Below are 19628 nucleotides of genomic sequence, written 5' to 3'. Positions count from 1 at the left end.
TCTGATTAATTTTTCATATTCATAAACAAACATTTGTAATTTCTTGTGTTGACAAGACTGTCTTACTCATGATTTGGCTTTTTTAAAATCAGTTTCCTTCCCTCGTTATTACATTTGATCTGTATTTATGAATATTCATTTTCTTCAGCATTTTTTTCTTTAATGATGTATCATTTCATTGCTAAATTATCGATACTCTTCTGTTATCGGGACCAGGTTGAGAAATATGTGTGTGCATGTATGTGTGTATGTATGTATGCATGCATAAATACATACATACAGCTCTGAATCTGATCTCGATAATAGAAAAGTACCAAATTATCATAATTGTGAATGGCGGTATACTATAGTCCTGGGAAAGTTCAGTATTATAGCTAATTCCAAAATCCTGTGATTAAGAATTTAAAAGAAAGCAGTGTTAAAAAAATTTAAAAATTATCAAAATGCTATGCAGTCAAATCAAACAATCTATTGAACAGACTATGTATAAGTGGCATTTAAAAATCTTTCTTGTTATCTCTTAAAAAAAAAACTGTTCTGTCTGAAAAATTTTATCAAGCAGTTAATGTAAAACAACAACAACAACAACAACAACAAAAAAAATATGCTGGCTTGATGGGGAAAAAGTATTAAATCTTAACTGTGAACTCTCTTCATATTTAAAAGAAGGCATTATCCTTTTCAAAGTTATCATTTGTATATCTTAATCTGTTACTGTATTGTTAACATGGTTAACAGAACAGCTACCATGTTGGCTTGAAAGCTGAGAAAAAATTTGGTTGTAGCAATTAATAAGAGTTGCTTATGTCAAGATGTTCGTTGAATTCATGCTGAAAAATGACTGTGTTGCCAGATTGTGTGACTGTTTGTAAATTTACCATGTTGGACAACCAGTGTTACTAAAATATATGTCTGAGATTTAGCAAATTTTCTGTTATTCCATCATTTCAATATGCTTGTTTTTGCTACTTTAATTTTTTTATATATTGTAAAATGTGTACATGTTAAAATATATCTATTCAAATGGTACAACTCTAATATACGCCCTAATTTCACCAAATGTGGCGATATGTGTTCTGCACTGGTTTTTGGCACGCTTGCGTGTTTTATGGCAACCCTGTTGACATTGAAAAATCTTTCGCTGGAGCTTGTTGATTCGCCTCTGTGTCTGAGAAGATGGGAGGAAAAGATAAAATGGTAGTTGTTGAATTGAAGTTTGGCAAAAGGAAATATCATTGTGGCTATCCTGTTGAGGGTTAGTGGGTATTTGGAAATGTGGAAAGAGGGTCTGGGAGATTATTTTTAATGGCAGTGCATGATAGAAGTAGGGATTTGTGATTTTATTTATTTGTGAACCATAGTATAAATTTTCTGGATAGTATGGCTGGCTGTCATGTAAATACGATAGCGATTACATGGCGGCATGTTAAAGGCGGTATGAAATTTATATTTCTGCTATTCGAAAACGCATTAATTCATGGTAAGTGCATTTTATTTTATGCTTGTTCTTATTTTGTAGAATGTTATGTTCATTGGTTCCTTTAGTATGAATTTCTGTTGTTATTGTTGTTTTTTTAAATTGTTTGAAATTTAGTTTATTTTGTTTAGTGTCTAGACTGTGCAATTCGCAGATGTTTTTTAAAGTTGAAACAGAACACTGTGTACATGGTATTATTTGAAATTTATTGTTATGTTATTTTATTAAAGCGAGAAGTGCGTAGATCGTAGATTCCTTCCTTGCCTAAATTGTGCAATTCGTAGAATTTTTTTTAGTTTAAACAGGATGCTGTGTACATGGTATTGTTTGAAATTTGTTGTTGTTATGTTAATTTATTAAAGCGAGGTGTGCGTAGTTTGTAGATTCGTTCGTTGCCTACATTGTGACATTCATAGATGTTTTTCTTTAAGTTAAAACATGTCGCTGTGTACATGGATTCTTGTCAAATATTTTTGGTTAGAAACTTTTAAGTTTTTGCTATCTAAATTTTTTGTTTTTGTTTCGGATTTTTAGCTAAATTGTATGTTGAAAACGTAGTTTTTGCATGTGCGAAAACCACGTTTTTGGAGACATTTTAGGCTAGAAGTTCCAAAATGTAGACAAAAAATTTAGAAGCATAAAGATTTGGCGACTTGAGGGCGCATATCAGAGTAGTTCCATTCAAATTAATTTATAATAAAAAGTGATGATTTATTTAAGCTTAGATTGGAAACTGAGAATCCTTTGATCATAACACATATGGGCTCAATTTTTAGCACAAATTTCTGATGCTTTCATGTATTTCATTGATTACTTTGATTACTATTATGATGATTTGTGATAAAGTTTGTGTATTATATTATGGCTGCTATGTTAACTAATGTATGAACTATGAGTAACACGAAATAATAGTCACCACCTTTCAAAATGCTTGCTTTAAAATATTCATGTTCGTGAACTGGCAGAAAAGAATGAAACACGACAAGCCAAAAACTTATTTCAAGCGATATAAATGTGAACTGGGGGCATATAAAACCAATTTATATACCTCAATTCATTCTTTAAAGCATAGGCAAAATTCTCATCAAATTATGCCTCAGAGTAATATAAAAAATAGATTTGGAAAAGTGAACAGTATAAATCAATTTGAATTGAAACTTTCTATGTTTGTTGCTTTCCTTGAGTTTATATGGTCATCAATTTCATCACCTGAAATTTTATATTTACAAAGGAGAGTATAAAGAGAGTCATTTCACTTGAATTGCCCAAAGTAACTGAAGTTAATAAATCATCATTTTCTCTAATATTGATTGAGTCTACAGATGTCTTATTATAAGCATATATGCTCATTCGATATTATAATGAAAAAGAAAGTAAAGTACCAATGCAATTTTTTAAGATTCATTGAAATTCTCTAAAGACTAAAAAATTAAAGTACCATCAGATTTCTATAGAACCACTCAAATTTACTAATGAAAGATCATAAGTTATCAGAATCTGATGAAGTGAAATAAGTTTAACACTGAAAACATAATATTAACTGATAATCATTAACAATTAAATTAATGGAAGAAACAATGAATTAAAAAAAAATTAGTTGCCAACTCAAAAGAGTGGTACAACGGAATTAACAATCCAAAAATGAGGGAGCATCTAACATTGGATTTGAGAAAAATAACTTAAAATGTCAACTTAAAATTAACTAAGAATTATTTCTTTTAAAAAAAAAAGTTGTATAATAAAAAATTAGGAATGGTTTTTAAGGTTTTTGTCAAAACTAATGTGCATATGTAACAAAACCATCAAAAAAATGAAATCGCAGGCCATAGCTTAACAAAATTCATGAAGACTGAATTTATGATGAGCTTCTGCTACCTTGGATCAAAAATTTTTTGGCAAAATGGTGCACAGTAAACTGGAAAAAAGTAATATGTAATGACTCTTCAACATTATATGTACTGAATAAATAATATGTTAACCAGAATGTGAGTAGGCCAGAACAGTCGAGATATTAAATATGTGCCAAAAAAAGAGTTCTCAAATGATTGCTTTTTTTTTCTTTTTGAAGTATGAGTGCTCCAGTTCTTGTGTAATGAAACTATATGACAGAAAATGTAAGGTGGGAATATGACGGTTATAAAATTGCTGACAAGAGTATTGGAACAGAACTGTAAATTGGTTTAAGGGAAGTCGCTTTCCTTCATGTAACATAGATTCTAAGTCTCCTAGTTTTACTCAAAGATTTTTGGTTTTTCATCACACAGCTCAGAATCTCCTGGTTTTTAATTTTTTTGCCTTACCTAGAATTTTTCATGCAATATTTATAAATTTTATGTTAAAATTATATTGCAAACTGTTGATGAATCGTGCAATATAAAGTGAATTTAAGTAAATTTGGAGTTCTTTTGAAATAGTGCCTCCACATATTGTGAGAATCTCCTAGTTTTTCATATTTCAAGGTTGGCATGTATGTTATTAGCATTGGTAACAATTAAAAATAATAAATTCTTGCTTAATTGATCTGCTGTTGCTGAAAATATATGCTCATGGCCCTTCAAGTTGGTTATTTCTACTCTAACCTGCAGCATTATTCAATACTTTCTTTGTTGTTTATTAGAAAGAGATTATAATTCCAATCTAAATTTTATTAATCTTTGTTACAAATATAAAATTAGGGTATATTTTATTTGATCTTGTATATCATAATTCTAATAGATCATATGTATATCTTTTTAGGTTTTATAATAATGATTCATCTTTCTTACATGGAGGATTGGATCGACCTGGGCAAGAAACTCGACCTGTAGTAGGACAACAGGTAACTTTGATTGGAAGAAAGGTATTGTTTAATGAATTTTTTTCAGACATACTGCCAGAAAACTTCATGTTTAACTTTAAAATTGGGAAGAATTTATCTGTATCCCCTACGCCCAACAACAAAAAAATTATGTATGACTATGTTTGAAATTGATGCTTATTAAAGTATGGATTTATATTTCAAGCATGCAGGTCTGTTATTTATGGACCAAAAGCATTTGTCCTTTGTAATTGACCATCGTCAATGGCTGAGGATCTAAAACTACCAAATATTAATAGTTGAGCTTGTAATCTAGTTATGTTGAATGAGGGAGGGAGTTTTTCAAGTTTTCACCATGATTTGTTAGTATGATGAAGTGAATTTCGTGCAAGATTTTAAATTATTGCTTAATATTTGACATCCAATTCAAAGAAATCCTCTCTGACAGCAGTGTTTTATACCTATGATTTTTCTAAATGTTAAAATGTGTTTTCAAATCATTTCCTTGAAACTGTTTTATGACTTCCAGCTTTTTATTATTATTTGGCATTAATGGACTCTAAATCGGGGTCATGAAATAGCAGTTTTAAGCATGGAAGTATGAAAAGATCACTTGGTCGCATATCTGCTGAATACTGGAACTTTTAGTTGCATGGATGCCAATTCTCCATTTTTCATCACATCTCCTGTTTGACCACTGAATCTTAGTTTTAATTTTTAGCTTTACTAAGTAGAATGTTTCCCATCGATAAATAAAATTTCAAAACTGCAAATTACATTCTCCCATCCCTAATAATTTTCAGTATAATTGTTCTTATTAAATTTTATTTAATCTGAATTACTGTAATTTAGTGTATGGATTTGTAAAATTTTATGAAGATTTCACCAAAGTTTAATCAGTTAATTTATATTTAATTTTGTTTTATGTGTATAAATAGTATATTACTCCACAGTAGTATGTACATTAATTTTATTGTTTCTATCATATTTAAAAGTATGTAAATTGCCTTACCTGCCCATTATTTTTTCACCATAAAAGTAAGAAAGTTTTAAAATGAAATCAGCCAAAGAATATAATGTTTAGAATATATAATTAGATACATTTTACATTAGAAACATGTTTCAAAAAGTGCAGTGACCTGAAGCATGCATTGAAAAGTGAATTTAAGCTAGTTTGGAATTCTTTCAAAATTGTGTTGTTGCACAGTGCAAAACATCTCTCAGAAACTTTATTTTTCACTTTTCAAAGTTGGTAGCTGTACATTGTTGGACAGAAAGCACTGTGAGAAATTGCGTTTTCATTGTGCAAAATCTGTGAGTTATCTCACAGTGTCTTAGTTCATTTTCCTCAAACTGCTGCTGTTAACATTGGAATATAATTTATTGGTTGTTTGGCTAGTTGATAAAAATATTCATGATGTGCACAACATCCCTTGATCATTTTTATTTACTTTTTTTATTTTTGTAATTATTATTAGTAGTCACTTTTTAACAAAATTATTTATTGGCACATCATAAGTTCAAATGCTTAGCAGAAACTATATGCTAATTGAGCTTACTCAATAATATTCCTTTTAGTTAATGTATGATAGTACCAAATATCTGATTTTGAAAGGTTAGTTGCTTATTAATCTGCTTTTTAGTGTACCAAAGCATGGTTCATGTTTGACCAGGGTTCGTAGCGGTCCTTACAAGTGCTTATAAGTCCTTATGTTTGAAAATAAAATATAAAGGCCCTTATAGGTGCTTACTTTTTCTTTAAAGCCCTTATTTTTTTTGCTTTTAGTGCTTTTTTTTTTTTTTAAATGAATGTGCATTTTTTTCCAGTACCGAAGCCGAAACTAAATAAACAACTTTTCTTCCTTATATGCAATGTCAGATGGTGAATAATACTCCCAGGAAATTGCTTTCCCCCCCTTTCTCTGCATTACCGTAACCTATGGTGCTGGTGCTATGGTTGCTGGTGTGTGCGAGAGTACAGACAGGTGCACGTCGTTCTATTGGTCAAAGAATTGCGAAAATGGTAGAAAATTCCGTTACATTCGGTATTCTTTTCCTTCCACCCAAATACTACACACATTTGAATTTCTATCAAGATTTTAATAATTTGCATTCTCGTTCCGCATGGTCAGTTCATATTCGTGTTTATTATGATCGTTATGCTTATATTATGAGTATATGCATGGATATTTATAATATAGTTGCAGTAACTGCTGAAGTGTAGATAAACTTCCAAAAATGGGTGTGTTTTTACACAGATTAGCTTTCTAGGGAATAATATTCGGAATGGCTTAAATAAAAGGAAGGTAATCAAATAGTCAAAATAATTTCCCCCCCCCCCAATACATTTTACAGTACGGAGGTTGGGAGGTTCTCCACTTTCTCCGCAAAATCTCTAATATTGAAGCAGCGGATCCCTCCCCAAGTCCAATCTGGATTGAATAGGACTAAAAGTTTTTGCGGTCTACCCAACCTAAGCAAAGATTGATTCTATTCCAGAAATTTAACGCAGTCTGTTGAAAATTAGAATCGGAAACACCCCAAATTAGTGAGTCTTTCTTTTCCTTTATTTAGTTCTTTATTCTCCGAATACCGGCAGCTGTTGATTCTGGATTGCGTAATATCGCATGTGGAAGAATTACGCAGCACGTATTGCGCAGTAACATTTGCGGTATTTTGCAGAGTTAATTAATTTTGATTTTGATGTTCCGCCTGAGATTTGTTTATGAACACTTAAAAGAGTTTTTCTGTGCTTTCTAAGTGGAATATTTCTCAGTTCCGTTGGTCTGTTTTTATATATATATGGAATACATATGGTAATGTCAAAATCATTTATTTAGCGGAGAAATCTAAAGAACGGCTATTATCTCCCCCCACTCCTCTTTTTCCAGTTACTATCTGGAATATTTGGCAATTTCCGAGTATGCGGGTTAGTTAAGCTTTTACTGTTAAAGGAGACTGCATGAAGCAATTTCCCGTCTTCTGATTTCAGAAATGTGCTTCTTTTTTACTGAAATTACTTTGCTTGGAATATATGTTAAGGGAAAACTGTTATGCAATGAAAATTTAGAAATTGTTCAGAATTTTGATTTAAGTTAAATTATTTAAATATTAATATGAGTGGGAAAATAAATTGTATTTTTTATTAGGTGCCAAACGAATACAATTGATATGGCTTATTATTATTTATTTTCTATATTTTGAACTGAAATTTCATTAAATCTTGTAATATAGTTTAGTTCTGCATAGTTTTTTTTTTTTTTTCCTTTCTCATTGTAAACTAATTCTGTAAATTAAACTGCCATTTAAAATTTTAAAAAAAGTTATTTGTTTTCCATGGTTGAGGTAATGCTCATTTTCTTAATAAATATTGCATTGCTTATATTTTAAATTACAAGTCTAATTTTTCTTTTAAGGTTATGCAGTTGTGTATAATATAATTAAACAGGTGCTTATTTTTTCCTTAAAATGTGCTTGAAAAGTGCTTATTTTTTTAACTAAAATGTGGCTATGAACCCTGTTGACGCATTTTCTGCTTTCCTCAAAACACTGTACTTCTCGGAAACTATGTTTTTGTTAGTGTTTCCTAGATTTTTTTCTGCTTTTCAAACATTTTTGTACTGGAAATTTCATTGTGAAAACTGTTTAGTAGTACATATCCTTTGCTCATCTATATATTTTATTTTATAAAATATCCAGAGCAAAAACTATAAATTAACCCTCTAGATAGCCTGGATTTTAGATCTGTCGTGAAGACCTGTATTTAAAGAGCCATTATTATTAGCTAAATATGTATATTTACGGATTTTAGTCCCTATTTTCATAAATTTACATTCATCAAGATGGCATTATATTATTAATAAAAGTAAGAAAGCAAAATATCTTAAATTATAAGCTAATACAGTCAAAAGTCGTTAATCCGGACTCGTCGGGACTTCGGCGATTCCGGATTATCGATTTTTCCGGATTATAGATCATCAGTTTAAATCTCGTAAGATGGCATGCAGAAATTCTAAAATTAAAAATATGAAACCATAATTTATGAAATAAAGAACAATTATGATCTAAAGGGTATCAAAATTTGCAAAAAGAAAAAGCTTAATATTTATTTGTTTACTTTATTAAACATTTCTTTCAATGTAAGTTGTTTAAGTTTTGCTTCGTTTCATGTGATAATACTTTCTCTTTAATTCTATTAAACAGACATGATTTCTTGTTCAGTTACAAAGTTCCGCCGTTCAAGTCCTATAATTGCTGTGTCAAGAACACCGACTAATTTGTCAATCGAAATTTTTTTTGTTTTCAATAACCTCTGTCACTTTTCTTCGCTTCGTAAGGAATTATAAGCCAAATAAAATAAAAACATCTGCGCTGAAGATAAGGATAGTGCTGACAAATCAACTTCCAATTCATTACCCCCCCCGCCGAGCAGTGTGAAATTGATAAACAGATTTCGGATTTCAAAACACGCTTTCGCTTTAGATCCTTTACATATTAACAAATATATATCCGAAATTCTATTTGATATAATCGAAAGTTTAAGCTTACTTTTATAAAATTGCTCTTACAGTCTGCAAAAAATAATAAGCCGGATGCAATTCGAAAATTAAGGAACAACGCAATCATCAACATTAACTGAAATAGATAATTAGATAATTTTAGCTTATACATCCATTATACATAAAATGCGCACGCGAAAACGTATTCTGCACTTGCGCACACTCATATGCGCAGTCGTAAAAGGTCTTATGCGCACGCGTGAACGCCTTTGCGCATGTGTCAACGCGGCGCATGCGCAGAAAGTTTTTAGTTTTTATGTCCAGATTATAGATCATTCCGAATTATGGGTGTCCGAATTAACGACTTTTGACTGTATATAACAAGTGACAAAAAATCTCATGACCAGATAAAGCCTTCATGACGCTCAGAGATTTAAAAAAATTATTTGGAGATGCTCAGAGATTTAAAAAAATTATTTGGAGATGATAAAAAGGAATTGAAATACTGGTAATTACGTAAAGTTTTATGAGAGTTGTAGCAATTCCATGCATGTGTGTATTTTGAATTAATCATTTCCATTACTTTTTATCATTGTATTGTATGCATACAGAAAATTATGGAAGTTCCTATTCCCTCCCCCACACACACAGATATTTTATGAGAAAATATTCCATGATAGCATCGCTCACTGTATATGGATAGCACCTCAACTGTTTCACTAACCATCGAGTATAAACTTTTGGAGAAATAGAATAGTAAAATATGTGCTCCAATCAATATCTTCATCTTGTAATATATGTCCCTCAGTTTGTGTTAAATAACATTTGTTGGTAATGATGTTATGAATTTTGTATATAGGTAGATGATTTGAGTGCAATTATATGTGAAATTCTAGTTCTCTCCCCTCCCCCTGTATAATACAACCTGAAAATATAAAGAAGCAAAGCTTGCCGGAAAAGTGAGAATAAAGAGGCAAGTCTGTTTAGTATTGAGTAAATGGGTATCTCAGTAATTTGGTAAGATATCGCCAAGCTGGCTACGGTTTTGGCGATCGATTGTCTACAAATCTAGCAAGAAGTCGCCAAACTTGGCAGCATTTTGGTCCTGTCAAAGTATCACCCTAATAAGTATTATAATTGGTTTCAGATCAAGTGTAACCGTACCCTGCCTCATGTGCCTTCCAGTGATTTTGGGAAGGACTAGACATTCCATTGCAACTGCGTGAAAACTATTTAAGGCCGAAAAGAGCATCTGCTTTTAGTTGTTAGTTCAGCATGAGTCTGGGTGTTGAGATATCTCCGGTGAGCTTCACTCTTGCATTAGATGAGCTTTGCATTGCATTCTGTTTAACATCCTTACTAATGTGAAGAGTTGTATAACTATTTTGTTGAAAGTCCCAGAACTCTGAAATGTTTTTCTTTTGATAAAATAAATTTTATCAACTATCATCAGAGCTGTGTGCACTCAACCTACTGTGAACCCGTACGCACACAGCAATAATGTATAGTGATAGCTCAATGTATGTCACTAATCACCATTCTGGATCCTTGAATGTATACCAAATGAACTTTTCCATAAGAAATAAGGGGATTGTAACTAACATTGTTTAATACTAAAATATAAATGCATTGGGTGAAATATATACAGTACATATATGAAGCATTGTGCATTATACAGTACAGAATCTGTAATCCAGGCTCATCAGGACTTCGGCGATTCCAGATTATAGATCATCAGTTTAAATCTGGTAAGATGACATGCAGAAATTATACAATTAAAAGTATGAAACCGTAATTTATAAAATAAAGAGCAATTATGATCTAAAGGGTATCAAATTTTACCAAAAAAAGCTTAATATTTATTTGTTTACGTTATTGAACATTTCTTTCAATGCGCTTGTGCGTAAAGCATATATTACGCGCATGTGTAATGTATGAGCATTCTTTACGTGCATGCATAAAGTTTGTGACTTTGTGGTCTGAATTATAGATCATTCCGGATTACGGACTTTGTACTGTGCATAAATTTTTCCTGCTGTCCAGCTCAAAAACAATTTAAACATCATTGATCTTTGTTTGGCAACCAATTCAACCCTGTTCACATTCCTAGCCAATTTTATAGCACCTTTACTTTTCACTGTTGTAAACAACATTGTACTTAACATACAATATGCCAGTGGTATCCAAACTTTATAGCAGTGTATCTCCCAAAACAATTTTGAGACCCCATTGGCCATTAGTTATATACCATCAGTTCAGAGTTTTTAAGATTTTTATCCATTTTGCAATCACACCATAAATTTTCAGAAATCCCAAATCGCTCATTCTGATATTTATTTATGCTTTTTATAGATAATGTCTGTTCTGTGAAATGCAGGACTTCTTGGATAGATGATATACCACCATGAAAGAAATTTCTTGTGGTTTCCATAATAATCCACAATTTTTCTCTTATTTGAAATTATAAATCAGTACATTCATTTATGCATTCACATAAATACAAAATTGCTTAAAGTCAAAAAAAAATTTTAAAATATCAAGTGACAGATAATCTTTAAAAAATAATATTGTATTTCAAGCTGAGGTTTAGGTCATGAATCAAAAAAAGAGATCAGAAATAAATTGTTACTCAATTGCACAGCAGAGTTTACAAAGAAAATTATTATTTTTATATTAATTTGGAATCACTGGTTTGAATTTCTTCATCAGAATTGAGTAAATATTTGCTGCGCCAATCTAACATAATGCCATTAAAATGTAGTATAAAGTTAAAATCCTTACATATAATGTAAAAATGAAAGTGAGCAAATATTTTTGAAAGGAAATGTTACTTGAAAATATTGGTTTGTATTACTGTCTAATTGGCAAAAAAGAAAATCTACCGTGGTGTATACCTTTATTGCAAAAGATGTGTACTGTGGATAATTTGGGGGCGTAGGGTGAATAATTGAATTTTGTACTCTTGTGTTATTCGAAACAGATTCAGAAATGTATATATGTATGTATGTGTGTACATGCATATCTTTCTGAATTTGGTCCTGATAACTAACAAATTCCTTTAATTTTAACCTAATTTGTAAGCTATTGTTGATATATTAAAATAGTCATAATTTTTCAGGATATACATGAACGTATTATGCAGCTGAATTTCCGTGACTGTCATGCAAAAATTAGACAAGTGGATAGTCAAGAGACACTGAATGACGGTGTTGTCGTACAGGTAACTTTTTTTTTACTCTTGAGAAAGATAAATTTGATATTTTCTGTGCAGTATCATATTCTCTTTTTTGGGAAGTATATAAAATTGTCAAGCTTGTTAATTTTTCTAAGGTGATTTTCCAGTGTTTACTAACCCATCCTTTATTTTGTGTAACTGTTGGTCTTAGAGTTATGTTACTTCCAATTACGAAAATGTTTTAAATGACAGTGTTTTTGTAGTTTAAAATTTAAAATTAAATTATGAAATGTAACTTTTTGTATGATCCATGTATTTATATTAAGACAATTTGTGTAAGAAAAAGTCGACTACTGTACGACAAAATTTTGCTGAAATATTAAATTTAAAAGTTTTTGACATTTGATATTTTCAGTGTGCCTAAGGGTTGCTTAACCCTTTAACTGTCAAGTTATTTTGATGATTTGGGTACACAAATTGTCACATTTTTTTATTGGAAAAATCAAATGTTGAGTACAAAAAAAATATACTTAAGTAGTTAAAAATTGATAAATTGAATCATGTGTCTTCGGTGTTTATAAGTGTTTTGTGCAGTTCTTAAATATGTCTGTTGTGTTAGAATAATTTGGGTACTTATGTACTGTGACGACTATACCTTGGCAACATTTGCCAATAAAAATCTTCATTGTCTTTTTTTTTTTTTTTTTTTGTTTATAAATTCTTTTAAAAATAAAAGCCTTAAGGGAACAAAAACTTAAAAACCAAATACTCTTCAGTAGTATTAACCCTCTAAGCAGCCAGGGTTTTCGCTAAGAAAGCACAAATTTCCCAAAACTACTATGAGAACTTTTTTTTTTTTTTTTTAATGTAAAAACTCTCCTGGTATTTCATACCTGGATTTGTGTACTTTTGATATATTGCCTTAATTTCTTTGACATATTTTTAATATGCACTTATATATATGTTCTTACACATATCTCAAAAAAGTATTCTAGGCCACATATATATATACGGCTTTGTCGCTTAGAGGGTTAAGTCAAGTTTTGATAAGTGTAATATTAAGAAAAGCAGTCTGTTTTATGTAGTCATGCAGTAAACCATGTGAGAAGTGGATACAAGTCAGTTTACCTTTGAAAGACCTCCATTAAGGCAGTTAGCCTCTAGAGTTCCTCACTCTTTTTATCTACAGTAAACGTTGAGGGACTTAGTGAAGAAGACGTAGACACAAGAAGGGTTAACTACCCTTTATTTCACTCAATAAGATGAGCAGTTGGCCCCTTTCTCAGGCTTACAACAAAGCCTCTGCTTGGGCTTAAAAATGAGAAATTAAAACTAACTAAAGGAGACTTCGCCGAAACTAACACAAATCTAACGTAGTTGGCCCTGAATTTAAATTAGCAAGCAGGCAAATATCAAAAGACACATAATACACGACCTAGTCTAACAGCTTTTAGAGAAACTTAGTCCGAAGGTAAACACACGCTACTCAAGATTCCTAGCACTCTGTCTCTCGAAGTAAGTTGAACCTTCCTTAAATACTCCTTCTAACTCAATAACTCATTACATAATAACTTCTAGCTCATTAAATACATTTGCATTCAATGTGATTCTAAAAACTAGTTTTAAAATAACTGTTATTAAATTAAAGTATACTTTATTAGCCCTTGTATGCTTTTCCATGATCAGTTAAACCAAATCATACCTGCATTAATGTGTGCATGTTTTGTTGATTGTTTATGGAATTTTTTACAGGTATCTGGTGAATTATCAAACAATGGGCAGCCTATGCGTCGCTTCATGCAAACGTTTATTTTAGTCCCCCAGTCACCAAAGAAGTACTATGTCAGAAATGATATTTTTCGTTATCAGGATGAAATTTTTTCCGAAGACGATAATGGAGAAATAGACAATGCCTTGGGTGGTATGTTATTACATTATCTTATTAAACAAGTTAAAAGAAAAAAAAATTATACATATCATACGTGCTGGCTTTTGCAAATTTTTCAGAAAATTATATTCAGTTTTAATACTTTTTTTTTTTTTTTTTTTTTTTTTTTTTTTTTTAGTGCAAATTTGAACATTTATTGCTAACCAAATTTTAAGTTGTGTTGCTGTCTGAATCCATCGTGTTCAGTATCGCTGTTAGTTGAAAAAATTAACTTGTTTCAAAGCAGAGATAATATCTCATATTCAGTTTTCATTTCCTCCTCAGTTTACTGCTGCCAGGCGCTTGCACATTTTCTGAAAGCACCTAGCATGAGACCAGTCAATTTATTATCTCTTTGCTGTGACTTAGCAAGCATCAGACTGATATTGCACTCTCAAGGAAACAATAATATGATGCAATTGCCAGTCTTTTAAATGTGGGAAATGACCCTGTGTTTCCAATATTAAATCTAGCACTTTAAAAAGCAGCACTTCTTCCCCTCCCCGAATCTGAATTCTTCAGTATTATGTTGCTAGCACTGATGATTAATCACCATTTTATGTATTTTAATACCTGTTTAGTTTCGAAAAGAATTTTATTTAATTTTTAATGGTGAAATATTAAGAAATTAATGATATTTATGGTGGTATCTTTAAAGATAATGTACTAAAGTATTTTTTATAATTGGAAAAAAATAGAGATTGTATATTTCTTTTTCTCCGTTTTATGTCTTAGACATTCAAGTTTGATATTTAAAATAGCTACAATCATTAATTGTAATCGTGATAGTTAAAGCAGGATTTTATTTTTTTAAGTTCATTTTTAGCAAAGGCACCCAAAAAAAACTGTTGTAAATAAATTAATTTCATAATCTTATTTCCACTTCATGATAGTAAGTGGTATTTCTTGTTTTGTATAAGAAAATATAAAATCTGTTATAATGGCTATCTGTGAAAGTAATTGGAGTTTTCGATAACATGAAAACAGCACTGGTATGGAACAGTGCCTGTCCTTCCCCTCACCGTCCAAAAAAGCAAACTAAACTTTTTAATTGTTTTTTTAAATTTTTAATCAGTTAAAAAAACTGTACTTCCTGCCAATGAAATTGATTGACAATATGCGTATTTTACATTAATATTTATTTGAAATTATGTCAAATTTTTATAACCGATTTATTTATTTATTATCATTTTTATGTTGCTAAATATAGTGATTTTTTATATTAGTGTATGATTAAAAATTTAATCTTTCTTATGTATCAAAATTATTTTCATCATTAATGTGCATAAGAATTTTTTAATAAATATATAGTGAACTTCCAATTAATTAAAAGCAGATTGACGGGGCTTATTAACTCTACACATTCCAATTTCAAATCGTCATGAAACGTAGGCACTTAGGTATTTTACAAACTTAAAATAAATTTAGTGTTTCAGTAAATTGATTAAATACGAATTTTTTTAAACAAAGTGAGCTTAACACCTTTTCAACAGGTTTTTTTTTTTTTTTATGTACAGTTTATTTTTCTTTGATTTTTGGACACGTTAAACTTTCATCCTCGCAACTGCTTTTACGTAAAGAATTTTGGAAAAATGATAATATTTTGTATTTTTTTAAAAAAAATTTTAAATGAGCTTCCGAGTACATTTCTCACATCTCTCATCTCCTTTAAAATGTAATGTTGGCAACAATTTTCCTGTCTTATTGTTGATAGATTTTTGAAGAAATCTCATCATTTTGAATAGTTTCATTCTTTTAGAAATATGGGTTTGGCAACAATTTTTCATCGTATTTCTTATGTCACTGTTTTTAAGAGATTGGCATATTTCATTGTCATTTATATATATATATATATGTAATGCATTTTTATTGATTTTTTTATAAAGTTGTTCTGTAGAATAAAATTCCATGCAGAATTTTATGTTTTTTGAGTTGCTTTCATGTTATTTTTTGCTTATTCACTGTTTGTAAGATATTGAAAAGTTTTGCATGATTGTTTTTCTTCAGCGGGAAGTTGGTTAATTTTTTATTAGGATAATTAATATTTGTGTTAAGGGATATAGCTTATTTCATTGTAATTTTTTTCTCTTGAAAATATAAAATATCATTAATTATACTTTGCTTTTCAGAATTTTTTGTTTTTTGTATTCATTTATGTTATTTATTGTTCATTTCACCGTTTTTAAGATATTGAAAAGTTTTAAGTGATTTTTTTTAGGAAACAAAGTTTTTAATTTCCTTTATACCATTTGAATTCTTAAGATTTTGCAAAGGAAGTTGGTTAATTTATTTGTTAGCCCTGGTATAGTAGTAGGATAATGATTAATTGGAATTAAGAGATATTTCTTATTTCATTGTAATTTTGTTATACGTAATAACTTTTTTTTATGAAGTTGTTCTGCAGAATAAAATTCTACGCAGTTTTTAAATTTAACGTTTGGTGTTCCCTTTAGCCATTTTTCTGGTACATTTAAAAGCCAGACGAAGGCTGGCAGCGAAGCTGCTAGTCTTTAATAATAATTCAGTAAAGTCAGTTATAGTTTAACTCTTTCATTGGCACCCTTTAATAATAAAAATTTTTCATTCGGAATTCCAGATCTCAAGCTTTGTATTGTATTAACAAAAGCTTAGATACAATTTATATGTATTAGAACTGTCTAGATGATATAGAAACTTCATGCATTAACTTTACAGAATGCCAGTTTTTCTCAAGTACAGGTATGTTATATTTACTTATATATATTTCTGTTCATATACTTTGTTCTTTTATAGATATTGATGTTGAAGAGCAGAATAATCAGAAGACCTCACCTGCTTTAAATCAAGATGATGATAATGTTGGATATCATGAAAATGAAATTATGAGGTAATTCTCATAGTTAACTTTTTAATAAGGAATATTTTTAATTTCCATAGCTTTTATAATAAGGAATATATTTATATTTAAGTACAAATTATATTTACCACCATTTCGTTATTTAGAAACGGATCTGTCTATGCTTCTGATAATGTTACTAAGTTTACAACTCAGCAACCACCTAGAGAAAATGCTCCAAGTCCTCAACCAGAGTTAGAAGTGGAATCTGCCAAATCAGATTGGGAAGATGACGAAGAGGAGGAGGAAGAAGAAGAAGAGCTTGAAGAGGAAGAAGTTGTAACAGAGAGAGTTTCTGAAGATATATTAGCTCCTGAAGCAGAAAGTCCTCCAGCAGTTTCCCAGGGTTAGTATAATTTCCAAACAAGCAAGATTATTATTCTTGTGTTTGTAAAAATAAAACTTTTTTTAAATCTGGAAACTAAAAAATATTTTAACTCTGTGTTGCCAAACTGCAGGATATTCTGGCAGGCCTGTTTTATCTTTGAGATTCCATGCTGGAAATTCCTTGTCATATCATAAGTATGTACACTGCTCAAAAAAAATGGGACAGTGCTATATCTCCCGTTCTACTGGGCCGATTGACAAAATTCAAACTGCGTTTTTCATGTCTCGAAAGCGCGACTTAGGATATATATTAGATTTATATATAGCACTATTCTAACATAGGTATTTTGACACAAAATCGGACTTTTTCTGAAATAACATACCAATTTTTTTACATATTTCGATTCTACGACTCAAATTATGCCAGAATACCAAGTTTTGTAAAAATCGTACGAATAGTTTTTAAAATATTAAAATATTAGCTCTCAAAATTTTAGCTCCTCAATGTTAATTGAATTTGGTAAATATTTATCAATATCTCTTTTTTTATTAAACTTTTTGGATTTTTTCTCTCACATTTCGAAATTTTGGTTCATTCCAAATAAAATTTACCCATTTTTTGCGTTTTATTTTTAAAATTTCTATAGATTTTTCGAAAAAAAATTTGAATTATAACCTATAAAATTTTTTCCATCATCTTAAAGTAGGTGTATTTTTAAGCATATCTGCAAAAAATTAGACTTTTTTATTCAAAATTTTCTAAGATATACACGAATTTACATAATTTCGCGTTTTGAAATCTGGCACCTTTTTTTTGAGCGATAATAACGCCAAATGTGGTCTATGGATTTTTGTTGCACTGAATTGCCACAGCTATTTTTAACCTCAAACTTCAAGTAAAATTTTACGGAGAATTAATTATATGACATTTTTTCCCTCAATGATGCGTAATAAATGTTTATTAATACTATATGAAAGGCTATTTTTTAAATTATAGATGATATTATTCAAATTTTTAACTTTTTTTTTTTTATTTCTCTCGTATCTTTTCTTTTTTTAAAAAATTTAAGAGTAAATTTTTACCTTCGGCGTTTTATCGTCTGCTACTTTACTTCGTTTAAATCGAATTGTCTAAAACTGAGAATTTTCGTTTGATATTTATTTGAATTTTATGACATTAACTGCACAATTTATTTCTAAACAAACTGTTGCTTTTAAAGTGGCTGAAAGAGCGGCTGATACTATCCATATTTTTAAAGCACAATATATTTTTATAGAAACATAATATTTAGAATAATCATTTTTTATAAAAGTCAAATTATGATATAAACATACAACTCTCTAGAGACTGAATTAATGGAAGTTCAATGGTTATGTAGAAATGATCTGCAGCTACTTAATGGCTGGATAAGTCTGCCGATTCTGTGGACAAGTAAGAATAATTATATAAACGACACCAACATTCTGGATTCAATAAACAATGAGTATACGATGTTTATTAAATGAATTTAAGAAGTTTTAAAACATAAAAAATCAACTCATTTTTTTTCCTAAAATGTATTTTTGTGCGTAGCGTATTTTCATTATATCCTTAAAATTCTAATTTAGAATGTAATTGTCAAGAACTGAATCCTAATCATCAGTAATATAATAAGTAATTATTACGGTTATTAATAAATCCTTCTTATAAAGTAATTGCAAATATTTCAAAAAACTTTCTATCTAAATGCAAATATTTTAAATTTTATATTAATCAAGATTGCACATGATATAATTTATTTGCACTTCAATTCTTACCGTCAGTTCTAGTAGAAGTTACAAATCAATTATATTTAATTAAGGATTGGATTGGATTATTTAATTATGGCAAAGCACACAAGGGCTATCTGCCTAAACGGAGGGATGCCTTCGTGGAGAACTTTCTAAGGTAAACTGGCTCGTATACACATTAGACATGGGGTAAACCACGAAAACGCCCCTTCGGCCAGCCCGTTCACGGAATTCGAACCTCGGACCGAACTACTAGTGTTCAGCGTCTTTACCGCTCGCCCGCTGGTATGCTATTTAATTAAGGAATGACCATCAAAGTTTAGAAAGAGCGTACAGTAACAGCAATTCAATTATTGGCGCCGCATCTTTCATGTTACTCCAGATTGGCAAGCTACATGATTTTTAATGAGTATTCGGGTTTTGCTAGTAACTTCACTTGGAAATCGCACTTAAACTAGGTTAGTTGGTTATTTGAACATAGAAAGAACATGGGAGCTATTTGATTAAGATGCTTTCATAGAGAACCTTCGTAAAGAGAACCTAGAAAACTACGGAAACCAACCATGCAGCTTGGGTTAGACTTCACAACAAACAATTAGTATTTAAAAATCTTCAAATGCTAGTCAACTGGTGAGGCTCCAATTAAAGTTCCAATTTAATATTTTATTTGTAAATATTTAAAATATTGTTGTATTCTTAGACACGAAAAGCAGAATTTAAGTTTTGTTAACTCGTTAGTAAACTCCCAAGCCGTAGTGCAAATGAATATTCAATTTGTTTT

The 19628-nt window shown here is 30.2% G+C and overlaps 1 protein-coding gene across 3 annotated transcripts in view; it reads left to right on the top strand.

The window, feature by feature from the left end:
• rin (ras GTPase-activating protein-binding protein 2) overlaps window positions 1-19628 on the top strand; it is a 52501-nt gene that overhangs the window by 10738 nt on the left and 22135 nt on the right. For 2 of the 3 annotated variants that reach the window (XM_085808458.1, XM_035354313.2), the window contains exons 3-7: window positions 4214-4316; window positions 11892-11993; window positions 13701-13869; window positions 16648-16741; window positions 16858-17096. In XM_085808458.1, coding sequence (XP_085664584.1) covers window positions 4214-4316; window positions 11892-11993; window positions 13701-13869; window positions 16648-16741; window positions 16858-17096 — 707 coding nt within the window. The remainder of the gene's footprint in view (window positions 1-4213; window positions 4317-11891; window positions 11994-13700; window positions 13870-16647; window positions 16742-16857; window positions 17097-19628) is intronic. The other variant, XM_035354315.2, reaches the window with a different exon arrangement.

This window comes from Stegodyphus dumicola, chromosome 1, assembly GCF_044657685.1.
Source record: "Stegodyphus dumicola isolate Sdum_Otavi_A_Nest chromosome 1, ASM4465768v1".
Lineage (NCBI taxonomy): Eukaryota > Metazoa > Arthropoda > Arachnida > Araneae > Eresidae > Stegodyphus > Stegodyphus dumicola.
Note: the sequence above shows the minus strand (reverse complement) of the source record. Positions and strands in the feature narration are given on the sequence as shown.